The following is a 26,314-nucleotide window of genomic DNA, read 5'->3' as shown; positions in this document are numbered from 1 at the left end:
CCCTCTCTGTTCTCAAGGTAATACTGTGCCTCCAATTGTCATTATACCCAAGAATCAAATTATTGGAATTCTGGACACATCAGCACAAAACCGAAGACTCCCTGCCAATTTCGTAGCCTGCTTGGAAGGGAACATCATAGAGCATCACTCATTTATACGACTGCCAGCCTGAGATTGTAAATTCAGAAAACAAGAAGGCCTCAGGTGCTGCACTTTAACACGTCTTTCTGCTCCTGAATCACCCCCCTCCTCACTACCCCCGTGTACAAGGTAACATTTTATCTCTGAAAGGCAAAGCTTTCAACCATCTGCCAGGATGAGCACAGCCTCTGCATGGCCTGAATGTGAATTGAAAATGAGACTATTAAGTCTATTAATTGATAACAGTGACTTGTGACTTTGAAGGAGATTCATGACACTTGGAAAAATAATCTATAAAGATTTTTGTTGCTCTAAAAAGACAGCGCAGCATCAGCTTATTTCTCTTGCAGCAGGTTCATCTCTTTTATTGCACTGCAGGCAATGGAAATTTTAATGGACACTGGGAAAAATGATCTATTCCTCAGACCCGCAACAGAAAAGAAACCATAAAAAGGCATAGAACAGAGAGATGCAGATATCATATAAAAAAACATTTAAAGAATTGTAATTAAATTAAGATTCACAAGTCTATCCATGAGACAAAGATTAAACTGGCAGAAAGTTGAACCTTGTTTGAAGTAACTTGTTCCCCCCCTGCTGGGGGTTGTTTTGTTCCAGTCTAATGAGATGGCCTATTTCTGAATGGTTCTTAACATAGCAGCAGATTTCTGCCCATTAGTTAATCAACATATTTTGTAGCAGTGAAGCCCATTCTGTTCAACACCTTACAAGTGCCTTGCAAGCAGCAATTCATTGTTTCTTCCCTTCTGAAGATACAAACCCCATTCCATAGGTGGGGAAACTGTGGCCCAAGATTGACGTGACCTCCTTAAAATTGCACAGTAGACAGACTTATACACGACCAGAACTTAAATCTCCTGACCTAAGCATGGACTGTTTTGCAAGTGCTAAGTAAGCAGGTATCGGTATGGCACAGCCTGACCTATCCAGTGGTGTGGATGCAGCCCCTTCACATCCTCAAATATAGTCTGAGCATCCCAGGGCATCTTCAGATAGCATTTTGTATGGATACTTCCCGTGAATTGTTGGGAAGTGATTGGTACACTGATGATGTGTACTTCTCTCCTCTGTGATTGATGGTTAAATGCATACAGCTCAGCTGTACGTGTTGAACCCTGTGGGGACATTTGGTCATTGGTTGTAAAAACTCATGAACTTCTGCTAGAATAAATGCACCTAATGATGTCTATGGCTTATTCTCTGCATACCAACCATTTCACTATTTGCAACGATACTCAGGCAATACTCAAAATCTCTTTAAGCCCCCTTCTCTGTATTCTTTGCAAACAGTGAAGGGATGATCAAAAAGCTGTTCTTGCATGACTTCCCTATTACAAATTTGGCTTTCCAATATGTAATTATTTTTTGGTGGGAAACATATGATGCATGAAAATCCCACTTTTCAGGGAAGAGATATTTCTTTTCTAATGACAGGTTGAAATGCCATTTGCCAAGTGCTTCCTGAACATCTCTGCTGTACTCTGAGGTATTCTGGTTACATGTATGTTGGTGTAAGTTAGTGAAGCCTGGGACCGAAGGTAGATCGAGGGCAAGTTTTATTTCTGTGGAGGTGCTGGAATAGCTGGGCAGGGGAGATGCTGCTCCAGTATGACTGGAGTAGTAACAACCAGCCTGCAGTGCTGAGGCTATTCCTCTTAGGGCTGGGACCCTGGGTGGTGGGCAGCTGAGCCCCTAGCTGCAGGCTTGTGCCTGAGATCCTGACTTCTGTACTGCTACTGTGGGCATGGTTATCCCTGCAAAAAAAACTTGTCTTGCATCTCTTACCAGATAACATTAACAGTGTATTTCACAACACCTGAAAGTCAGTTTTGAGGTACAGACTGTTTACTTATTTGCATTTATTTTCAAGAGACAATCTGAATAAAAATGAAGTTCTACGCTAAGACACATACTCTTCCATCTGACAATATCTTGCAGCATCTTGACAGCTACATTTAAAAGTGCTTAGATGTCACGTTGCTCGCTTAATAAAATGTATAAGACCTGAGATTATACACCTGAGGATGTTTTGCAACACTGGGAATTTCTAGGTCCGCTTGTGAGACAATACTCTGTCACAACATGGTTGCTTTTCTCTTACAGGACGTGTGAACACTGAATTCCCCAGGAATTCTTGGAGCTGGACCAGCAGTGAGTTTGACCCAACATGCAAGAGAAGCGTGTTGCTCAGCTGATAAGGGAACTGAGAACATGCATCAGCAAACACAGTTTGTTTATCCCGTAATAACTGGTTTTGAGTAGTACAGCAAAAAGTGGTTGGGTCTGCACGAGGCAGATAAGAGCTCCTACCAAAAGGACGAGCAAAGGGCACGTGAGGCTTCCTGGAAACTTCAAAAGAGAAGCCTTCAGTGGGAATGGATGACTAAGGGAATTGCAAAGGGTTTCTGGAGTCTTTTATCTTTGTGCTACCTCTTCAAATCCGGCTCAACACTTCAGTAATTTATTGTTGCTGTCATCTGATGAATGTTCACTGGGCTCAGCCTTTCTCCTACCGCACAGGTGTTCAGAGCCAAAAACTCCACTGCTGGAACCGCAGCTAGTGGTCGTCTTGTTAAGAATCTCAGCTAACAACCCAAAGAGAGAACATGTGGAGCTGAAAAGTGAGCGGCTATCTGGTTCATACAGATGGCTTTTTTCAGGTGTGAGAGAATCAGTGATAGCAGAATTTTCGAAGGGGCACATGGTTGTTCTCCATTTTCCTCAAGCAAAGAAAAGCTTTCAGAGCTTCTAGACAAATGCAAAAGCTGCATCTAAGCAACTGGGCTCCTAACACTTCTCATAAGATCATGGAATATTTCTCCAGTGCTTATTTTCATTGGGGTCTTTCACACATGCCCTAGGATGAATCATACATAGTGAAAATATTGTAAGCACATGAAATAATGAAAATTCCTAAAACTTTATTAAAGACTTTTTGACCAAATTTGAAATTAGCCATCTTGGGAGCATGCACGTATGATCTCCTGTGAACTCCTCAGAGCTATTCTCTGTTAGCATTACTCCAGCATGCACAAATGCACTCATACAAAACAAGAGAGCGGGTATCAGCAATGCTGGGCTCTGATGGAGGCCCCTGCTGACTACCCACTGCTCACAGAATTTAATGTGTCAGCTTTTGGAGACAAGGATTGTGTCTTTCTATGCTATTTACGCTCCATAAAGTAAGCAAGTTTTTTAAAAAAATTACATGGATGAATGTTTACATTTTTAATCATATCTCACCTATGATTGATGTCAAAGTACACTGTGTGAAAGGAAAACCAACTCTGAACTAAGAAACCACAGGAAAAAAAATAAAACTTGATTATGTCAGTTTGTGTTAACGTGGAGGCCTTCCTCTGCAGAAAGAAAAAAAAAAAAAAAAAAGCACAGAGGCTACTAAAATTGCACTCTAATGGAATTTGTATCTTAGCAAACATAAATAAATGCCTGAGTGTCATTTCAGAGTTTTTCTTTCTTTCTTTATTTTTGCTAATAAAGAAGACAAGCATAGAGTCACTCAGACCTGTCCAGCAAAAGGTGGGGAAGAAGCAGAGATGTCCTGGTGACAATCTTGGGCAGCCACTGTAGACAAGAGCAGCCATATAGGGTCACCTAATAATTCCAAATCTATGGACCACAGTTTTACTAGCACAGCACACCTTCCCTAGCTCATCTCTGCCCCAGGATCTTCTGGGCTCAGAGACACTAAGATATGAGGGTTTAATTCATCCAGAACACCTCTGCACTAAGGGACCTGCCTGGATTACTATACTCTTTGCACCTCATCTGGTCCAGAAGCAGAAAGCTGAGTGTAAGTTCCATCTGCTCCTTGCATTTCACTGTAACCCCGAGATAAAGTCCACTGGCTCAACCCTTGGGGATACCAGAGCTGGCCTGTGGGCTGCCTTTGATTCCAGCTGACCTTGGAGGTGTCATGGCTAATCTCCTGTTGTGTGAGAGATTCAAGAAGGGTGTCACTGTTTGTGTATACATGGCTGTAACAAGAAGGGGATTTTTTAAAAACCGGTTGTTTCATTCTGTCAGGAGAAAGCCTGAAGCTGTATGCTGACAGAAATCCCATTTGTTACTAAAATGTCCAACAAGCTCATTCATATGTAATATTTAGTTTATTCACGTACACATTTCACTGAAGTTCTGGCTCTGATCCCTAGAGCTACCATTCTGGCATCTTTCAAATCTCATCTGAGATTGACTCCTGTGAAGCCTGGAAAAGTGATTTGCTTATCGGCTCCTATGTAAATCCCTCACCTTTCAAAGGACAACTGATCTATCTTTATGTTCCTTTGACTCACTGAAGTTTCTGCATGACGATACAGCTCCCGTTTATAATTTCTTTTCCCTTACTCCTTACTGTTTGTTACAGCCACTCTTGGGTCATGGCTAATTTTAGATTATCAGACTTCCAAACAAAGTTAATTGCCTTGTTTTCCCTATATGCCCTGAACTTATTCCTTCGTTTGCACACAAAAAAGCAAAAATAATATTATCAGTATAATAACAGTACACATTTCTTTGGGCCCTTTTATTCTCAGTGGTAGCTGTAAGAGGCATTGTAGTAAACGAACTGGTTTTCAGTGACCTAATTGCACTGAATGAACTTGGAGTAAAGCCAGCTGCAAAGCCCTGTTTTGGCCTGTTCAGGGGTCATAGCTCCAGAGGTCAGGTCATAAACTACACAGAGGTTGGGTAATGCCTTACACCCACCTACATCCTGTAGTTTCTTATCGTCTTCTGGCATTTCCCTCATTTGGATACAGAGGTAAGAAGCAAAGTTTATCAAACTTGGCCAAATGTATAGAAGTTAAGGTCAGCTTACCTAGATATTCAAGGAAGATTAAACGATTTTAAACGATTAAAAGATATTCTGTGTTGTAATCTATATAAAATGGTCGCACTTAAGAACAGAGTTTATGAATATCACTGTAATGGATGCAGTGGGCACAAAATTCCCGTGTTGGAATTCACTGCTCCCTTTCTTGTGTATCATTCAAAGGCGTTCGGACTGCATTCCAAACAGAATCACTGAAGTGACCCCAAGCCCCTTTTAACACGGACCACAGCGAAGCCACAATAATAGTATGTATAAATAATAACGATATTAAAATTCCCGCCCTTCTGGAGCACGGGGCAGCGGCGAGGCATCGCCAGGACAGGCGGCAGAGCCACCAGCGGGACGCAAAGCGGCGGAACGGACGGCAGGGGGCGCTGCCAACAGCCCCCGCCGACAACGGAGCGGCGCGAGGGGCGGCCCCGGCGGCGAGGCAGTGGGACGTCTCTCAAGATGGCGGCGCCCCTGGACATGGAGCCGGCGGCTCTCAGCCTGGAGCTGCTGCCCACCGACCCGCTGCTGCTCATCCTCAGCTTCCTCGACTACCGGGATCTGATGAGGTGAAGGCCTGGCCCGGGGCGCCGCGGGAGCCTCCGGGCCGCGCTGCCGGGGGGAGGGAAAGAAGGAAGGAAGGACGGCCGGCCGAGCCCGGCCTCGGCGGGAGGCGGGGGAGGTGCGGGAGGCGTTCCCCTACGCAGCGCCGGGCCGCGGCTCTGCAGAGCGCTGGCGGGGTCCGCTCCCTTCCTCGGCCTCGGCGCCCCCGGGCTGTGCTGCAGGGGCGCAAGGCGGCCGCTGTGTCGGCCGTGTCGGGGAGAGAGAAGTGGCCGGCTGGGAGCCGCGGGGAGCGGGGCGGGCCGCCTGCCTCGGCCGGGGCTGCCGGTGGCCGCCGGTGCACAACTTTTGGTTGTGCTAGCAAACAGGGTCAGGAAAAGAGGGCTGGTGGGGGATGTGACGGACGGGGAGGAGAAGCAGCGAGCGGGGCACGGCGCTCGAAAGCGTATGTCGCCGTGCGAGGGAGAGGATTGGCTTCTTCTCGGGAGGGCAGGCGTCCTGAAGCACTGCGCTCTTAGAACAGCGGTGGCGTTTGGTTAAGCGAAACAGAACGTTCACCGTTTACCCCCATTACCTGTTGTTTTTATTTGTATTTAAATCACCATGTGGAGGTGAACCAATAGCTGAGTTAATGGAATGAGTAATTCTCTGAAACTCTGATATGTGTGGGCAAACAAAGGGCGGTTCTGTTGCCAGCAGTACGGGCGGCTATTGAATGGGCTGTTGTTTGGGGCTCGGGGAAACCAGATGCAGTCAAACGGGAGGACCTCTCGATCAGCAGAACGTGAACCAGAGCTGCGAGCTGCTCCGTGTGGGGTGGATGTCAGAGCTGCAGGTCAGACGGCGGAGATGAGAATATGTTTTTAGCTGAAACCTTCTCAATGAAGTGCAAGCAGCAGCAGTGATTGAAATCGGTGTTGCATTAGCGAGAAGAATGCGTGTGAATCAAATAGGATGTCATCAGTTGTTTTTCTTCTCGTAAATATTAGTGAGGAAAGCCGAAGGCATCTGGGAGACTTATGTTAACTAGGAAGCAGAAATGAGAGGAAGTATAATGGAAGCAAAAAACAGTGCGGTAATTGGGTAAATTCAGTGGAGATGACTTAGTAGCTGATGACAATATAGTGAAGGCAGGCTTAATGCCTATTTTTGCTAAATATTTGATGAACTCTTATTTGATCAACTGTGTGATTCTGTGATGAAATGAGATGAGTGTGGTTAGCTTTCTCATTGGTAAGGTCAGTAATGGTAGTTTTGCTCAGCTTTCCGCTCATGATACTCGGGGTGTTAACTGAGGACATCTCTGGCTTGCTTGTCTTTGTTTTAGTGGCATGCATGCATACACTATCACAGACATTCCCATTTCCCCTGTATTCCACAGGTTGGTCAGCCTGGTAGTCTTTAAATAATGAAAAATCCCAACACTTATGTAATTAATGAGAATGGCTTTAAATCTTTGACTGTGTTTGAAGCCACATGTTACACTGTTACCACAGTGACTTCCTTCTTCCAAGCAATTATAAGCTTGGTTGATAATTATGGTTGGAAAGATCACTGAGATAATCTAGTCTTGCTGTTAGCCCATCGCTGCCATTAAACCATGTCCCTCAGTGATCTGTGCTGTTCTTGGAAAGCTGCAGAGGTGGTGACTCCACCACCTCCCTGGGCAGCCTATTCCAATAACACCAAGAACAGATTTCGGCTAGGAATTTAACTTCAGGATGTTTTTATTTACAAATAAACTTCCAGAATGTCGCAAATGAAGTTCTCCTATTGCCGAATATCAAGGTCTTGTTATTCATGAGCAGCCACGAATCAACATTGTGTATCTAGTGGGCTTCTGCTGGGATTACTATTAAATAATAAGTGCAAGCCATTAATAGGTGTTAAGTAGTTTATTGTTTAAAAGCAAAGCCGTTAAAGCTTACAAGTGCTGTAAAGGCTGGTGAAGTAACACAGCAGTGGTACAAGGGGTGTGTGTTCTGGTCAAGCTGACCAGTCAGATCAGTGAGCTCTAATTCTGAGGAACAAAAAAGTGCAAGACTGTGCCAGTGAAAGGTGATGAATTAAAAGATCCAAGGGCTACAGCAGTCAGTTTGATGTGTCTCATTGGTAGAACTCACTACCTAATAGAAGTGAATGTATTTCTGACGCTGAAGGTAATTGCAGGGCATACAGGAGAATCACTTTAGTTTGTTGAAATACTGCTACTGTTCTGCTTTGAACAGCTTATTGTGGACACTGGGGAAAAAAAAAATTAAGAAGATTGAATTGAGCAGATAAACACAAATAATTCTGTGGTCTCAGTGTGAGATAAGAGTACAGCTGATTTAGCTTATCAAAGACAGGATTTGGAGGCATTGTTATTCCAGTGTGTAACTGTGTCCGTTTGCACGGTTAGTCCTTATAAATTGCCAATTTCTGAGCTACACGGAGAAGGAAATCAATGAAAATGACCAAAAGTTGAAGTTTAGTAATTTCATTTTGAGTATTCAGGTGTTAATCTCAGCTGTTAAAGCATACACACTGAGTGTTAGCACAAGGTATCAGAGTGGTGATGCTACATCTGTACTGGTGGTTTCTTCCTGCAAGTTTCTTCAAAGCATAACTGACAATTCTGCTCAAACACAGAAGAGGAAGGCGAAGATTTATTGTGAGGTGTTTGGGTTAGAATAAATGAGACAATTGTTTCTTTAAAATTCTATGACTCTATGATTCTATGACTATATTTCCAAATGCAAGATGTGATTTTTTTAATTTCCTGAAGCAACAATGTTACCTGTAATGCAATGGCAAGAGCTTACCTATGCTCTTCATAAGAGTGAGCTTGCACTACTTACTTCCAAGTCTACCGTCCTTTGTATTTTTTCCTGTTTTATTCTTTTTTCCCATCACAAGTTATTTAAATAAAATGGAAAATAACTTCCTAGCACTGAAACTTTACGGTTCTGTATCTTACTGATCGAGCTTTCAATATGACAGTATGACAGTGGTGGGGAAAAAAGATAAGGTAGAGATGGGCAATTCAGGTAATGAATCAAACATAATAAGTAGCCTGCAGTACAGGAATACTTGCTTCTGGTGGACTGTAATCATACCTGAATCTTTCAGATTATGTTTGTGGTGGAAAAGACCTACAGGCTGACCTGCTTTACAAAATTAATTAATTACTGACAGTTCTCAAAGCTGTAATGGAAACTGTTAACCATTATAAGAACAACTCTAAAAAGGGTAGCTAATGAACTTTCAAGCTTTGTTATTTATTTAATGGGAAAGCAAGTTACAGTTTATTGGTGAGTATTTATCCCTGTTTAGTTCACAGCTTTCCTGCAATCAAATGTAATGATTTTGTATTTATAGCTGCTGCTATTTGAGTCGGAGATTAAATCAGCTATCAAGCCACGATCCATTGTGGAAAAGACACTGCAAGAAATACTGGCTTATTTCAGAGTAAGTGTGGTTGTCTGAAGCCTTCTTTCTGCTAACAAAAAAAAAATTGTTGCTATTGTGTACATGACTTCTTGTAACACTTAGATTGGTGTTCACCATTTGCTGACTTCACTTTGATGAAAGCTTAGAGGTATCAAAAATGTTCATTTTCTATGACAGTTTCATGAATGTAAAAGGGTTAAAGTTTGTATGGATAGATAGAAGTGCCCTGTTCATGCCAAAGCTGGCGGAGAAGCTTCAGCTTGACTCTCAGACACCAAATACTCTGTGGTAATATTCTGAGTGTTGTAATTGTGGGGGTACACCTGGATTGCTGCATCAGTGACTGCTGTGACTGGAACTACAGAGTAGGTGAGGTTGGAAGAGATCTTTTTAAGATCATCTAGTCCAGCTCCCCTGTTCAAAAAGGGTCACCAATGACAGCTTGCTCAGGACCCTGTCCAAGAAATCTCAGTGTTTTCTGAAAATGGAAACTCTGTAACCACTCTTAGCAACCTGTTCCTGTGTTTGACCACCTTCACATTAAAAGAGTATGTATTTCTTTGTGTTCAGTTTGAGTTTTTGGTGATTGCTTATCCTACTGTCAGTTCGCAGTGTGGAGAGGAGTCTGATTCCATCTTTACTCCTTTCCATTAGGGTAGATGCCCCTGAGCCTTCCTTTCTCCATTCAGAAGAGTTCCAGCTCTCTTAAACTCTGCTTATGTGAAAGATACTCCAGTCCCATAATCATATTTGAGGCCTTGTGTGGTACATCCATATCTCTCTTGTTTTATGGAGCCCAAACTGGACAAAGTGCTCCAGATACAACCTCACGTGGGCTGTCTGGAAAGGAACAGTGTTCTTGGCCAGTGTTTTTCCTGTTGCACCTGGGGTTCTGTTGGGCTTTTTTGCTGCAGGGGCACATTGATGGCTCTTGGTCAGCTTGGTATCCATCAAGGCTCCCTTCTTGGCAAAGCCACTTGCCAGCCTCTTGATCCCCAGCACGTACTGGTGTGTGGGGTTATTCTTCCCCAGATGGAGGACATCAATGTGTGTAAACATATGATAAATATTCTAATTATATACAGCTTATGAAGCTATAATGCAGGTTGTAAAAGTTTTGCATTGAGATTCTCTGTGTAAAAATCTTAAGGGGAAGGAAGCAAGTGGGAAGTTCAGACTGAATACCTGATGCTTGAGAAGAGGGGCATAATGAACTTACGTGGGAAAGGTGAGGGAGTCAGGGCTCTGCTAAGAACAGACTGTAGGGTGACTTTCTGACATGATGGTCTCCCTTCACCCAGGAAGGGTAAGTAATCAAGACTGAAGGAAATCTCTACTAATGACATTGGTGGGTGAATATGAGCTTAAACTTCTCTCATCTGCTGAGTCGTGAGTCATGCTAGGTTTTTCCTCTTTACTCTCCATTTTATTGCTAGTTTTTCTAATTTTCCAGATTAAATATAATCTTTTTCTTCTCCCTTTCCTCCCCCCTCCATCAAGAAATCTTCCTCAAGAAATAAGGCTCTTCTGTCCTTACAAGAGCTAAAAAAATATTAAAGCTGATATGAAGGCATCTCAATTGCTAAATTATTATGCAGGTGTATGGGGCTGTATTAAAACTTTTAGATTCAGCATGCTTATTGGAACCTCAGGAGTTGGAATATATCCTTACGCAACAGTGGAAGAGCTGCTACAGTTTTGGAGGCAAGCAGCCTTTGTCAGATGTCAGTCAGCATTTTTATGCAGCCAGTATTTGAATAATCTGCTGTTGTGCCCGTGAGCAGAATTGAATATGCAGTAGTTCTTTCAGAAATTGGCTTTCTGGATCAGCATACAGCATTCTTATGTAACTATCAGGTTTGCTCTTTAATCCTTTTTATCAGGTAAATAGAGGAGTTCATGACTCCTTTATTTGACTACTGCAGTAGATAAAAAAATAAGACTAATAAAGGCCTGCGAAGTGATTTAGCTATTTAACAGTTCTAAGACTTAATGCTAGACAATATTCTTCCTTTAAAGAAGTTGTGTATCCCTACTTTCCCCTGGTACTAAGTACCAAACATGTATCCTAAATCTGTTCCAAGTTGCTGTTTAATCGATGTCAAAATTAACTAGACTGGTGTAGCTTCCTGTGACTGAGATGTGTTCCAGGCTTAATATTATGTGTATGGTTTCTGCCAAATGACAAAAATCAGCTTCTTGGTTTTAGAAGTCAAAGTATTTAGGCTGACGTTCAAAATTCCTTCTTCATCTCTACTTAGTGAGGAAAAAAGTCGACGAAATCAGAGCTGGAAAGCTATCTTCATCAGTACCTACTCTGATCTAGGAAGATACATCCAGTATTATGCTACACTGAAAAAAGCCTGGGATGACCTAGAGAAATACCTGGGACAGCGGTGTCCTCGGATGATTGGTTCTTTGAAAGGTACAGTGTGATACCTGCTTGCTTTAGTAGATGGATGCTACTTTTATTATTGCTTTTATTATTTAGTTTTATACTGCTTTCATCTTAGACTTGTGCATCAGTTCCTGGAGCCCTGGAAGTGAAAGAGATGTGCTCTCCCTTCCAGTAAATAAGTCTATCAGACCACATGTATAGTCCTTGCCAAGTTGCTAGTAATCCATTAGGCAGTCTTGAAGTGAAAAATCTTACTATTGTTTTACTTCCAGAAGCTTCTTTTGTCTACAAAAAAGTGAATGGAATTGTTCAATTTCTTTTGAATAGTGATAGGAAGTTTTAGCAGGAGACTTGCAAGACTTAGACCTTCATGGTACCATAGTACACACTTTGTTTCACTGAATTTTTGACTGATGCCTTGCTGTAACTGAGCATACAAATTCCCCTCTGGTGTGTGTGTGGGGGTATAAGAATAGTTATTCCCTACGCCCTTCTGTTGATAATCGAATATAAAAATTCCCCAATTTCACGTTTGATGCTCCAGATACAACATGAAAGGTGTCTGTAGCCAAGGGTTGTTTTTTTTTTTTTGTTAATGGTTGGATTGGAAACTGAGAGAAGCAACCCTTCAAATAATATTTCCTGACTGTCGGCTAAGAACAATATTGTGGGGGAGAGGTTATTTTCACTTCATAAATACTTTATGTGTAGAGCATGCCTGTTGAGATTACATTGGATGAAGGTTGGTGCTGTGTTAAGTAATCAGTTAATGTAATCAGCCTCTTTCCAAATGTACGTAGTATTAATTCTATGCCTCCTGGCATACAGTGGTTACTAAATGTTGTTTATTTGATCAAGACACTTACAAATTTCATACTTTGTATTTAAAATACTTGATTTTCAGTGATTCTGGCTACTTGCTTGGAACCATGCTTTTACACAACTGCGTCCCTAATTTTCCTTGCTTGTATGTCTGTCAGTTCACTTTCTCTGGATTACGAGTTTCAAAGTACTTTGAAATCTATATTCCTGTATTTTCTTTTGTAATAACATAAAAGAAGATATAATGCTGGGGCATCATTAAATTCTCTTTGCAATTGAAAACATGATGTTATGTCTAGAATGTGGTTAATTTCTCTTTGTGCTAGCCATGCTGCTCTGATGAAATTATGTGAAATGAAATTTTAAAGAAAGGTCTTAATGCAAATCCTAGTATTCACATGTGTCAGGAACAGCACACAAGCATTGTGGGTGGAGTAGGGAAACAGCATTATGTTTGAGAGTTGGAAGCAGTACTTGTTTATTCCCCCTCTAACACTGCCTCGTAATACTGTGTTTCTTTTTGTACACAGAGAGTGTGCAGGAAGAGGATCTAGATGCTGTGGAAGCACAGATTGGCTGCAAACTCCCAGATGACTATCGATGTTCATTCCGTATTCATAATGGACAGAAGCTGGTTGTTCCTGGGTAAGCTACAGCTACAGCAACTGCTTACCAAATTGTTAATTGTCTGTATTCTTAAAAAGTTCAAATGTCTGCTGACCAGGACAGATGAAACATTGAATGTATTGTAACTGAGGGACCACTTGTACTGACACTGATTATAGAGTTGGTTATGTTCTAATCTCAGAAGTAACTGAAAATGTAGTGTAGATTTCTAATTGCTCTAATTGTTCTTGAGTGCCTTTATTTTTTTTGTAACAACTGAAACTTCAGAATGTTGACATACCACTGCATGCTGCTTTCCCAAAGTTTTGTTCTGTGTTATATAAGCTATGTAACTAGACTCAGACTGCAGTCTTCGTGATTTGGAAACTTTTGTTCTTTAAAAATGGTGAAGGAATAACTTCCAAACCGGGTAGTCATTCTCAGTAGAATCTAAGTGTCAATTTTGCAAATTTAATTTTCTGACTAGAAGATTTTTTGATGCTATATCAGCAATTAAAAACTCCTTTGACATCAAGGTTAGCATGCAGGTGAGTGCACGTGGATTTGTATCTTCCAATTATGAAAAGATTTAGCAGGTCAGCACTTGATGCACAAACACAAGTGTTAGCAAAAGATAAAAAGCGGGCAAATCACTGCAGTGTCTCTCCTGAGCAGTGCTTTCATGTTGCCCTGCCAAAGCCTTCACTGATAAAGCAGACACAGCTTTGTCTAATTCGGGTGTTGTAAGTGCAGTAGGTATATGGGAAATGGTTTTATGCAAGCATAAGGATAACTTCTAGTTTTGTTTCCTTCCCTAGGAAATACTTGGTGCTTTTTTCTTTTTTTTTCAGAGGAGAGGTAGTGTCCTACCTAGTTCTGCAGATTTTAAATGAGATAGCTCTTTCCATTTTGAAAGTGCATCCGTCTGTTACCTGATAGAGTAAAAAGTGGTAGTAACTGCAAATACATTACTGTTGGTCAATGGATGACTAAAAATTTTTATGAATGCAAATGTGGCTCACCATGCTTGCTATGTTTGATCATTTGGAAGTGATCAGAATAAAGCTCTGCAGCTTGTGTGTGTTCTCCTCTTCCTACTGCTCTTTTACTTCCACTACACCCTGCCTTGATGAGCAGTGTGCTTGTGGAGGGGCAGCGAGGGACACATGCATTTGGGCATGACCTTCAGTTCAGGTAACTGCCAGTGGGCTGTGATCTATTTTGTGCCCTCAAAGGGAGGGAACAGGCCTAAACATTTCTTGACAAACCCCATTGGTGGACCAATTATTTCTGCCACTGGGACCTTGGAATAAGAAATGGTGTCGTACTGCAAGTGGAAGATATAGTGTTACTTTGGGGCAGACTTGCTCGCTGACCCCACAATTCATGCTCCATAGTGGGCCATGAATATCAGCAAGATCAGGTGTAGGGGGTGGAAGTTGATGAGTTTGTGGGATTGGTGTGTTAGACCAAAAATGGAGGACACTGGGTCTAGATGTGAGTGCCAGTCACTGGTAAGTGCTATGGGAGTCTTTGTCCGGATTTTAAAGACGCTACATATGGAAAGATGAGAGGAATGGAACCTGTTGCCCAAGGTAGGAGCAACTTAGCTCATACAGACGTGTGGCAGCTTGTGCCTTGAGTCACTGCTTTCATAATGCCAGCAAAGCTTAGTGTGTGCAAAAGTTTGTGTCTGAGAACATTAGTGAAAGGCAAATTAGAAGGGAGTACGGGTGGGGAGGTGTAGGTTACAAGTTTGTTTACTTGGATGAAGAAGAGAAGGTTGTGGTTCTTTGGGGAACAGGAGAAAAATAATGTTGTTTATAAAGTCAAAGCTTTTAGAAGCTTATCTTCTAGTGCTGTGATCTTGACAGTTTCTAGTTCAGTCCACATTAACCTATTAGATGACGTTATTGAAAGACTATTGGAGGACTAATCAGTCATAGTCTTAGGAATATTTTCTTAACGGCTGTATCAAGAATACTCAGTTGTTAACAGTGGCCCGGTCTAGTTTGATCAGATAGATAGACCTTGGAGTTCTAGTGATTAAGTAACAGCTACCTCTAAAAAGAAGTGAAATGTGCAGTGTGGATTTAAGAGTGGATGCTGGTTGTTTTGTTTGTTCCCTGTTCTAGGAGTTTTCTTGTGCAAATTGCCTTGTGATTCCTGTGTGATATTTGACACTGCATTAGAATTTAAGTGCTTTCTCGTTAATTTGATCAACTCCTTGCACTAATCAACTCTGGGCAAAGTATCTCCTGTTTCAGAGCTTTGGGAGAATGTCAGCCACGTTCTGCCAAACAGGGAAAAAAAAATAAAACAATATGAGAAAGCTGTTGTTGCAAATCTGTCATATTCTTACAAATGCAGTAACTGTAACTCTATCACTTCAGGCCTTTTTCCAAATTGATGATGTATAGTACATTGATGTGTAAACTTTTAATGTGTCCTGCTGTTTCATAAAAGGAGTATCTCATGTTTTTTTGATGCTGTCCTTCCAAATGTCCCTGAGTCCCACGTCAGTTACATAAAGACATGTTTATATGCAATGCATTTGTTACTCTAACCACTGCTTTCATTAATCTCTTGCTGTTAGCCTGTTTGAAATAATGTATTGAATTCTTGTATTTTGCTGAGTTTTAAAATATTTGGTTCATGCTTAACATACGTATTTGTTGAGATGTTATTAGAAATTTCAATGTTGACTTGCTTGGATATTTCCTCTAGAGACCCTGAATTTTTAAAATAATAAAAATAAAATCTAGATAATGTGACTTCTCAAATACAGAAGCCAAAATGTTAGTCAGAAGGACCAAAACTAAAGTGTTCATACAGAGCTCCTGTCCACTTATTTTAAGTCCTATTTAAAATTGTTCACTTTTGATTTTTACCCTGCAAAGTTTTCTCTGAAGCATGTGACCTTGCTAACACCCAGGCTAAGCCTGAAGCCTACCAACTCTTTCCTGTCATACACAAAAACTCATCTGCAGTGTATTTTTCTTTGGCTTTGATAACTGTAGTCGTCTCTTCTTGCTAGGCACACTGCTGAAGTGTGTGCTCTTGTAGGTAATTACTTTAATCGCTTTGTCCCTTTTTATCATTTTGCCATTATTTGCACATCTTTGAGATTGAATGTATGTTGTTTTTTTTTTATTTTCACCATGGCTTTCATTCATATCAGTGTTACCTTTAGATTCTGATGCTCACCCTCATTTTAAATCTGTTATTTGTACTAATCTGAAAGCACCTTTTTTTTTTTTTTTCCTCAACTGTTTGCATTCATTTTCTATCTCAGGAGACTCCTTTTGTGGGCTTCAAAGTCACATTCATATTGTCAGAAAAAAAACAACAGAATCCCATCTTTTGTAGTGTGCTTACAAAAAACTAGAGGAAAAATTGGATGCATAATGGTCTTGTCGTGTGATGCTTTCTCATTCTTTCCTTGTGTGACTTTGTGTCTGTCTGCCTTAGTTTTTATACAGAGATTTTAGTCTCTGTGACTCCATAGTTGTTTTCCTTCTTTACTTATCAACCTTTTCTCCAAAGCGTAGAACACCCAGCTCATAGTTTTGATCAATGTCTGTTACTATAGCAGCTTGCTATTCTAATTGAAAAATCACAGATGTTTGATAGTATTGGAATTAACTTGCATAAAACGTGAGATATCTTCAGCTATTATTATATTAAGCTAATAGGAAATTGTGCCAGCTGTGAATAGGTAGCCTACAGCTTATTTGAAGTAATTGCAGACAGAATGGGAATCTTGAGCAGTTTAAATGATTCTCTAAGGGACACAAAATGTACAAGAAAGTGTGAAAGCAATCAAGCCTCCCTCTAAGTTTTACTGAGAACTAAGACTTGTCTCTGCTTCTGACTGTTATTGTTGGATTTAATATAGCTCTAATATAGCATTGTTAGATTGAAAGCTTTCTTTACATTTTGAGTGAGATCTTCTGTTTATTCTGCTTCTATATCTGATTTTGTCTCTTAAGGTTGATGGGAAGTATGGCACTGTCGAACCACTACCGCTCCGAAGACTTGCTGGATATTGACACGGCCGCTGGAGGCTTTCAACAGAGACTAGGTCTGAAGCAATGCCTCCCCCTGACCTTCTGCATTCACACTGGCCTGAGTCAGTACATGGCCCTGGAGAGCGTGGAAGGACGGAATAAATACGAGATCTTCTATCAGTGTCCAGTAAGAAGGATATGGTTATACTTGTGAATGTAGATCTGTAACAGTTGATGGTAGCTGTTTGTTTAGCTTTTCTGCTATGATAAATAAGAATCTCTTCTCTCAGATGTGATAAATGTAGACTTGCTATAATAAACCTCTGGGTTTTAAGGAAGACTTACTTTCCAATGAGAGAACAAATTGGTCATAAAGAAATCCTTTATAGACTTAATTATTTGAGGTTTTTTTCCTAATTCTTAAAGCTGTAAAATTTTAAGATAGGCGTCATCGTTGCTATTGAAGCTTAAAAATGTTATACCTAAAAATACTTCACGTATCCCCCTCTTTAGTCACCCTCACCGCAACAGTAGGATGAGTGAAAAAGGAAAAAATCTTCTTTCTGCTGTGGAATTCCTGGCTGTATGTTTTCAGAGCATGTAGCAATGAGATCTGTAGGGAATGCTTTGAAATGCATTACTTGAAGGATGTTAAGATCCCCATTTGTGTTATATTAAGTATTCAAACCTTTTGAATAAAGCATTGGAACCTGAAACATTACTTACATGCTTATGTTTGGGGTCATCTATGAATAGCCCTGCTTTTATCAAGTAGGAGAATGATAGTAAAGGAGCTGAGATTGTTTAGTCTGGAGAAAAGAAGGCTCTGAAGTTTTTATCAGTGTTTAGAAATACTTGAAGGCCACAAAGAAGTCAGAGCTTCCCAGGGAAACCAATGACAGAGAAGAGGCAATGGGCACAAATCAGAACACAGGAAACCTGATCTGAACGTAGGCAGAAAACTCTTAACTGTGAGTGTGGTTGAGCACTGGAGCAGATTACTCAGAGGTTTTGTAGTCTTTGTTCTTGGAGATGGTCAGAACCCAAATGGACATGATTCTGGGTAACCTGCTCTAGCTCTATTCCCTAGCACAAGGGAATTGGGGTGATAATCTCCAGAGATCTCTTCCAACTTCAACTTCACTGTGCTTTTGTTCGCTCTCTTCAATGATGCCTTGAATCTGATGAGCCTTAGTGGAATATCAAAACTGTACGTGTAATTATCAGCTGAGCATTCTCAGGGACAGGCATGTGTGTTTTTTATTACATATTTGAAAATATGACTGGGATAGGATGATGAATTAAGAAGCAAGATTATTTGTCTAGTGGATATAGGAAGGAGTTCTCTGTGTTACATTTCAGATCTTAAATTTTAAACTTGGAAGTCTAATGCTTTCCTTCTAATACATCTATAACCTCCTTTCTGTTTCAGGACCAAATGGCTCGCAATCCATCTGCTATTGATATGTTCATTACAGGTAATACTTCAGAATAAAATATTCTTCAAAATGTTTTAATTGCACTGTTCAGGAAATAGATGTCAGTTTTTGTCAGGCGAAATCAAACTGTGCAGAGCAGTTGACTTGAACAAAGCAAGTGTTGTAAATCTCGTCTGGTACTTTTAAGACTAACCTGCTTTAAAGTGTCAGTGGTTACTTGAAATGATTTTCCTATTAAAGTTTGTCCTTCCTGGTGCCTTGTATACCAATTTTACATTGTATTAACCTGTCTAACAAGATGAGCAAAGGCTGTAAATTAGCCACCATGGGTGTAATGTAAGTGCTTAGTAAATATAACATCCAAGTGGACACAAAGTGGTTTTTTTTTCCCCAGTATTCTTACAGCAGTGTTAAAAGTTCATAATATTTTGTGTCCTGTAGTGAAATCTAATCTACTATAACTGTGGCTGCGGAGAAAAGACTTTCTGAATTTTTATTCTGTTGATTTCCTTTGTTGAAAAGAAAAGGGAAGAAAGGTGAAAACTGTCGTTTGGTTATGTGGTACTCTATTGTGATATCTGTCTGATGTGTACATTGACTGAAATGCTGTTCTCATGGTTTGTTTGTTTGTTTTTTTTTTTTAATTCATTGGAGTCTGGTTATTGTGGCTATGTATAAATTAATTTCACTCAATGGGAAAGCAGGTGTGTTTTGAGTAGTTCCGATATTAATCTTAAAGTTTAGCCTCATGTGTTTCTTAGGGTATATGCATGAATACTAATAGGGAGAAATCATTTTACGCCATTGCTGGTTTGGGTTGAAGGTGGTTAAATTCTTTACCACTCTAATTATAGGAGTCCTTCCTATGTACTGATTAATAGTATGAACTAATTTCAGCGTGACAGAAACAATCTGAAATCTGTTTTACAAAAATCATTCAGTAAAATGCACTGTGAGCCCTAGAATTATAGAGGAAAAATGCACCAAAAGCTCAAGAGTAATAGTTTGGTTACTTGCTTTTCTCTGCATGGGGATGATTTAATACTTTAAAGCTGCTCTACAGTGCATTTGTATTGTTTCTTGAGCTTGCTGCTTTTATGGAGTTGAGTCAATGATGAGGTGATCTGACATCATTTAAATGTACTGATCGCACTTGCCTGAAAGGATTCATCTTGGCATATTGCAGGGTGGAGGGGAAGCTTATGCAGCATTCATCTAGATTTTCTTGAACATTGCAGAGTAAATTGGTCTATTTTCTCTGTTCAGAGTTACTTTAGAAACAGTTTGCATTTTGTGGATTAGTGGTAGAAAGGAGAATAATAAACGTAGATTCCGTAAGTTCAAAGGACAGTACATGTAGCTCTCACTAAAAAGTAGTGGTAAGTACGTGTAATCCAAGAGGAGAGATCAGTAGTCGATAACAGCTCAGTGAAGATTTGGATAACAACTTCTTAGTATTTCAGTTACTTTAAATATGGCTTTGTGTAAGTAAAATTGACAAATAATTGAAGAACTCTGTGTACTTTTCTGCTGAACTCTTTATCACAATGCTTAGAAAATTTATGGCTATAATTAAAGCCAGTATCTTTTGTATGAAACTCGTTTCTTGAGAAGTTAAATTTGCCAGCTTGACTGCCCACTTAGAAATCAAGCTGTTCCTTAATAATGGCTGTAGATGTATGAAAACCTTTTCTCAAGCAATGGCTGTATGTTAAGGAAAATCCCAACTTGTTTTGAGTGCTCTTATAGGCTTGTGATAGGAGTGCTGAGTATATCTATGCCTCATCCCTGTTTTAAAGAAAGGGAAATTCTGCAACTTTTTAACAGATTTCTTAGAATCAGTTTGGAAACTTGCCTATCAAAGCTATGTTCATAAATCCACCAGCAGCCTTGTGTGCCTCTTAGGTGGACTAGCTGGAAAGAGCTATACAAGTAGGATGCACCACTAAATTAGTGTTCTTTCAAATTATAGGAGAAGTCACAATAAGCAAAACATGATGAGAGACACTGGCATTTGAAAACTGATGATATTGCAAAACACTTAGCTAAGATTTTCTTCAATTGCTGTGGCACTTCTGGAGTATGTAATCTTAGTTCTAGGTTGGTTGCTCCAGATGAGCCTAATTGGTTGAAAGGACTGGAATATTGGCTAACTCATCTAAGAAAGTCTGAGAATTTATTGTGAAATATTAAAAATTAAGCTTTGCCTTACACTGTTTACGGAAATGTTCTTAGTGGTAAACTTGCCTATCCTTAGTAACACTTCTCTTTGATATCTAGGAACATCTTACTTGGAATGGTTTACATCCTATGTCAACAAAGTGGTAACTGGTGGTTATCCTATCATCAGAGACCAGATCTTCAGGTAATGTGACTGAGACTTAAAGCCTCACTGCAATCTTGATGTTTCTTTTAGAACGTAGACCTCTTTCTAAGTAGTTACGGGTATCGGATATAAAAGCTAATAGTGGGGGAGGAAGGAGTGCATGAAATATTGCAGACACAGCTTTGAAAGAGAATGCTTAAATACATTTTTTTCTACCAGAAACTTGAGTTTGTAATTTATATAAACAGGACTGGGATTTTGAAAAGAAGTTGTTCTGAAGCTTAGTTAACAACACTGTATTACTTAGTGTTTACAATGCATGTGCTACAGCTGCAGGGCAGTTTTGAGTTATTAAGACAGCAATTGTTCCAGTGAACTGATCTCTTAAAGTAACACTGCACTAAATAAGTAAATGAACAGGACTTGTTCTGCTGCTTAATAGTCATGTACTTACAATTTTTTCTAAGTTTAAGTAAGAGCCTTAGCTTTATCAAACTGGGGTTCTACAGAACCCGAGTGCTTGATCTGAAAATCAATTTACTTGTGGTAGAAAGGCGAATAATAAACATAGACTTCCATAAGTTCAATATATATAAATATGTAAGTAAATAACATAAGAGCACATCCTTAATAACAAGTGTCTTCATTGATTTCAGATGAAATTGTATACTTAGCATAGTGTAAGCATTAATGCAGTTAGAAAGAGGTATGTAGCTGTATGAGTTTGGGAAGTGTGTGTAATGAAGACACTGTGTATATCATTAACTTAACTAGCAGATGAAAAACTCAGAATTACTTTTAAATCTAGCACTGCAGTGTTCTTAGTAGTGACTAATTAATCACTTCACGTCTTTAGTTTTCTGTTCTGAACGTGCACAGCTATTTGCAGATTTAACATTTTCTTTTTTGCAGGTATGTGCATGATAAAGAATGTGTCGCTACCACAGGAGATATTACTGTTTCTGTATCCACATCTTTTCTACCTGAGCTCAGTTCTGTACATCCACCGCATTATTTCTTCACTTACAGAATCAGGTAAGAATTATAACTGAACAACATAAAGCACCACAGGGAAGACCGTTGGGGAGTTCACATCAACAATTTTGTAATACTCTGTATAAATTTGTGAAGTTACTGAAATTAATTGAATGTGTCTGAATGTGCACAGCATGCACTATTTAAGTAAAAAACAACCATTTAAACGTTACCTTGTCAAGTACATAAGGCATCTGTCAAGTTGGTAATTAGTAAAATACAGTGATGTGTGAAGTTAAAAAGTTACAAGTAACTCAAAAAGGGAGCAATAATGATAGTGAGCAGAGGCATACAGGTGGTTACTGGCAACTGATTCAGTATACCTTACTGTAAGTTGTTGGGGTTTTTTCCCAGTCTGCTTTGAGAAATACCCCAAGATTGCCCAAGTCTTAAATTGTATGACAGTAGTTACATAATCATTAAATATGCTGTTTTGCTTCTAGAATCGAAATGTCCAAAGATGCCCTTCCTGAGAAGGCTTGTCAGCTGGACAGTCGATACTGGAGAATAACAAATGCCAAAGGTGATGTGGAAGAAGTTCAAGGTCCTGGAGTAGTTGGTAAGCAAAAGATTACTTTTATAAACCTCATGGTGAATGTTTTGGTGTTTAATAGTGTTAGTTTCATGACGTGCATATCAGCCATTCTTTATGATGACATGGTAGTAGTTATGTGGTTTGTATCAACACGATTTCATTGCTTGAAAGGAAGAAATACACATCCATCTGTTTCATCTTTTAAAGTTGTTTTTCAAGCATAGTTTTAACATCTTGATAGTCAATCTTTCTTCAAGCAGTTGTTTTTAATGCTAATAGTTAGAGTATACTTTCTGCCTCTACTAGAATCTGAAATGATCTGCCTGAATGTTACAGAGTGCCGCTGCTCCAGCAAAGTGCTAAAATGCAGTTATACATCAGATCTTACTTACTGTGATCTAACATCTTGTCAACAGGGGAGTTTCCAATAATCAGTCCAGGGAGAGTCTATGAATATACCAGCTGTACTACTTTCTCCACAACGTCTGGGTATATGGAGGGGTATTACACCTTCCACTGCCTCTACTACAAGGAAAAATTCTTTAATGTCACGATTCCCAGATTTCATATGGTGTGTCCAACATTCAAGGTGTCTACAGCACGAATGGTAAGCAAAAATGCAGCTATGCTCATCTTGGATTTTCTTTCTCACCTCCTGTTCTCATTGAGTGTTCATCTTAATAGTAGAACATAACTATGTGTCTAAACTTCAATGATGACTTTTTTTCAGTTTTAATACTTCCCCTGAAAATCAGCTCTCTTTGAGATCCATTTCACTTAAAACATAAAATCTGGAAGCATCACTCAGTCTGATACTTGGACAACTTCCCACTATGCAAACTTTTTTAAGCTTCTGGAATGTTTATTGATAAGAAAACAGTTATGTTGCAAAATTCACTGAAAGCTATTCAGATTGATAACACATTTAAGCCTAAATCGGTCTGAAAACTGTAGTAGTCAGTTTGTACACTGGTAAAGCCATGTATCCTTGTTGCCTTGACGTGTAGTGCTACCAATTTAAAATTTTTAAAATGATCCTCCTGATATTCAGTTTTCACTTGAAGTGCATTTGACTTGCATTTGACTCTTAATGAGTTGGCAAATCAGAAAGATATTTAGCTTTCTGTTAATTATCGTTGTGGTTTGGAGATTGCGAGTTAACTTTAATTTTTCTGATTGCTTTGGAACATTTAGATGTGATGGCTTTATTAATTGTATGACTTGCATAGCTCTTTTCTAGTGATTAGTTCAGATAGAACTTAAAATCCTTGTGCAAGCGCTGAGTATTCCTTCTACTTTTGCCTTGGAAAAACAGGACCAAATTTATTTGAAAAATCGTGTTACCAGTGGCTATAATAGAAATTGCCAGCAGAGGTCGTACTTATAGTGGAAGGTATTTCTAGATTACCTTTGTGAGTGGAAGAGGTTACAATGTATCTGACTGTAAAAGTGATTTGGTTTCATCTCTTTTGCTCTACCACTACTTTTAAAGGTAGTAATGACCCTTTGCTTTTAAACTGCTTGTATCAAAATATGAGCCACCAAGGAAACCGGTACAACTAAGGTTCCAGATTGATTCTATGTAGCTGTACGTATGGAATAATTAAGGCTAATGGCAATTTATTGAGCTGAAGATCAAGTAGTTTGGCAAAATGATGTCTAGTGTAAAGTAAGCTTTATAATTCTAAGGAACTGGGTTTTTTAAGACATGGGCACTGTATCTACCTCAGTTAATTGATGTGATAATATAGATTTCTAATTTTTTTGGACAAACATTTGTGCTTTCTTATGAGTTGCTGAAATACAAGATTTTAATTAAATATGAATGTGCCTTGTATTAGGAAACAAATAATAACAAGTATGCAGTGGATGAAGACGAGGATTCCACAGACACTGATGAATATGAGGACCGCCGTAGAGTGATGGACATTCCTGCACCTTCTGGACGCTGCCCACATCATACCTGATGGGACTTTTTTCCAAAACTGTTTTCAGAAGCTGAACTCTTTGGGGCTAGTGCATAAAAATATTTCTGACTATTGTAAATGAACTTTCTGTTGCCCATCAGGGCAACTAGCATGAATGTTGGTGCCAGCTCTAATATTCATCAGAGTATAACTTCTTTCTTTTTTGTTTCCTGATTTGGAAGTGTGGGGGAAGGGGGGAAGGAGGAAGTAGAGAAAGAGAAAGGTGTTTGGGTTTTGTTCACTTTTTTTCCTGGGTGCAAAACAGCGTGATAGTCTGAGATAATCATATGTTTCGATTTTAAACCATTGTGTGGGGATTTGTTTTTATACAAGCATTTGAAATTAGCAATAGACAAGGAGGCAAAAGAGGTGTATATTGTCCACGTGAGTTTCTACTGTTGGTAATTTCTGCTAGGAATGATGTTTGCAGGTTGGTTGATATATCCCATTTGGATTAGATCAGGTGCTCTTACGCTCTTTTTATTAATGTAGAACCACCAGAAAATTCTGATTGTCAGATAAATTTGGAGTGGAACTGGCCTTATTTCTAGACAATCTGTCTTTCTGCTTAATTTTATGCTAAGTGACTCTGATTGAATAATGCCTTTTCAGAATGTCGTGCACACACATCATCTGCCACTTGGTAAAGAAATTTCTCAATGACTACGAAGTATGAGTTTGTAAATATGGTTTGAGTTTTTCATTATATGATGTTTGCTGTTCAGACTTTGCCCTAGTTGACAATTTCTGTCAAAGTATCATGTTTCCCTAAATCCTCTGTGGATTTTTGCAACTATGCCTCCTGAATCCCCCCATCAAAAATAAAAAAAAGAAAAAGAGCCTGACAGAACACCAGATGACTAGAATCTTTATATTTAAATAAGTATCTGTTTGCTTTATCACTTTTATTTTGTTTTCACTGTCATTAATAAACAAATTAACTGCTTTCTTTGCCCTGAAGTTCTATATGGGAATGCTTCTGAGAAGACTTGAACAAAACTGGTGACTAGTTTTGCTGTAGTCCGTTCATTTATTTTTTCTTTTATATCCAGAACTAGTAACTCTGATGAGTAATACCACTATATTGTTGCTACAACTAAATCTTTCAATTGCTGAATAGCTACAGCTGTTACAGAAAGTCTGAATGTTTGTTTGTTTGCTTCCTAGAAGTCATTGTCATAGTCACTGGGTTCTCAATGAGCTCATCTTTCTCTTGTGCCACACAGCATTTGGATAGATCTTCCACAGTGGGAGACAAATGAATACTGAATGTGACCCCTGCAACAGTTCTTCAGGTGAAACATCCAGAGGAGAAAAAAAGGAAAGAAAAAAAAAATGTTGCCTCTCCAGTACTGAAGTCTGAACATCAGTGTGAATTACTAGACTAGGTAAAACATGTTTTCGCTTGGGAGCTCCTTCAGTATTAACTGTTAGAAGAACATTATCGTGGCTTAATGTTGTTTCTTAACAGGAGGTTCATCGCCAGTTAAAAGGATCAGTGAATAAAGGTTGGGAAACCAGTATTTAGCAGAACTAGAGTTTATTCCAGTGCAATCTGTCTGATAGGTGTTTTAGCAACTGTTAACTGTCATGGTCAGGGCCATGCCATTGTCAGAAATAGGATCTGCGGGTTCTAGTAACATAGTATCAACCAAAAGTCATTAGGTTCTGTAGAAATACTTCCAACAGATGTTATGGGAGGGTTCCTTTTCCTTTCAGTTGTTACAAAGGAAGTGTAATTTTTGCTTACTGTTGCATAAGGCAGGATAGAGGGCAGCACAATCCTGCTGGCTTCTGAGCACTTGCAGCCCATGATCCCATTGCTGCTGGCAGTCTCAGGGCTCTTGTAACTGCAGGTATGAAGTACAGATCTAATGAGGTGGGAGAACAGCTTGTTGCTGTTATTGTACCAGCTGTGTTTCTAAGTGGTTATATAAAATGGCTTCAGGCAGCTATTTCAGCACAGCGACGTGTTGCCTGGACTTAGCAGATGCCGTGTTGCTGGAAGCACTGTAGCTCTTGGTCATGCACAGTCAAAACAGGGCATATGTCAGTAGTCTTGCACATCTCACCAGAACCTGAAACTTCTGCCAAGTTGTTATGAAAAGCAAAGCAGCTGAAACTGGAAGAAAACAAGGCATTAGTCATGTGTGCATGCAGAAATCTTCACTGGGAAAG

General features: G+C 39.6%; 1 protein-coding gene across 1 annotated transcript; it reads left to right on the top strand.

Annotated features, from left to right (window-relative positions):
• Positions 1–5,290: 5,290 nt before the first annotated feature.
• Positions 5,291–25,082, top strand: FBXO3 (F-box protein 3; the record flags this gene model as incomplete). The annotated part of the gene is made up of 11 exons (XM_042815118.1): positions 5,291–5,574; positions 8,927–9,016; positions 11,260–11,423; positions 12,749–12,863; positions 16,817–17,021; positions 18,267–18,312; positions 20,554–20,638; positions 21,512–21,634; positions 22,078–22,193; positions 22,586–22,776; positions 24,011–25,082. Coding segments are annotated over 11 exons (1,545 nt in total), but the record flags the coding sequence as incomplete, so codon positions are not given.
• Between the last annotated feature and the right edge of the window lie 1,232 nt (positions 25,083–26,314).

The sequence above is a fragment of the Centrocercus urophasianus genome, unplaced genomic scaffold (genome assembly GCF_019232065.1).
Source record: "Centrocercus urophasianus isolate 14NV4802_14NV808 unplaced genomic scaffold, USGS_Curo_1.0 seq_14, whole genome shotgun sequence".
Lineage (NCBI taxonomy): Eukaryota > Metazoa > Chordata > Aves > Galliformes > Phasianidae > Centrocercus > Centrocercus urophasianus.
This window is presented reverse-complemented; position numbering and strand designations above follow the sequence as displayed.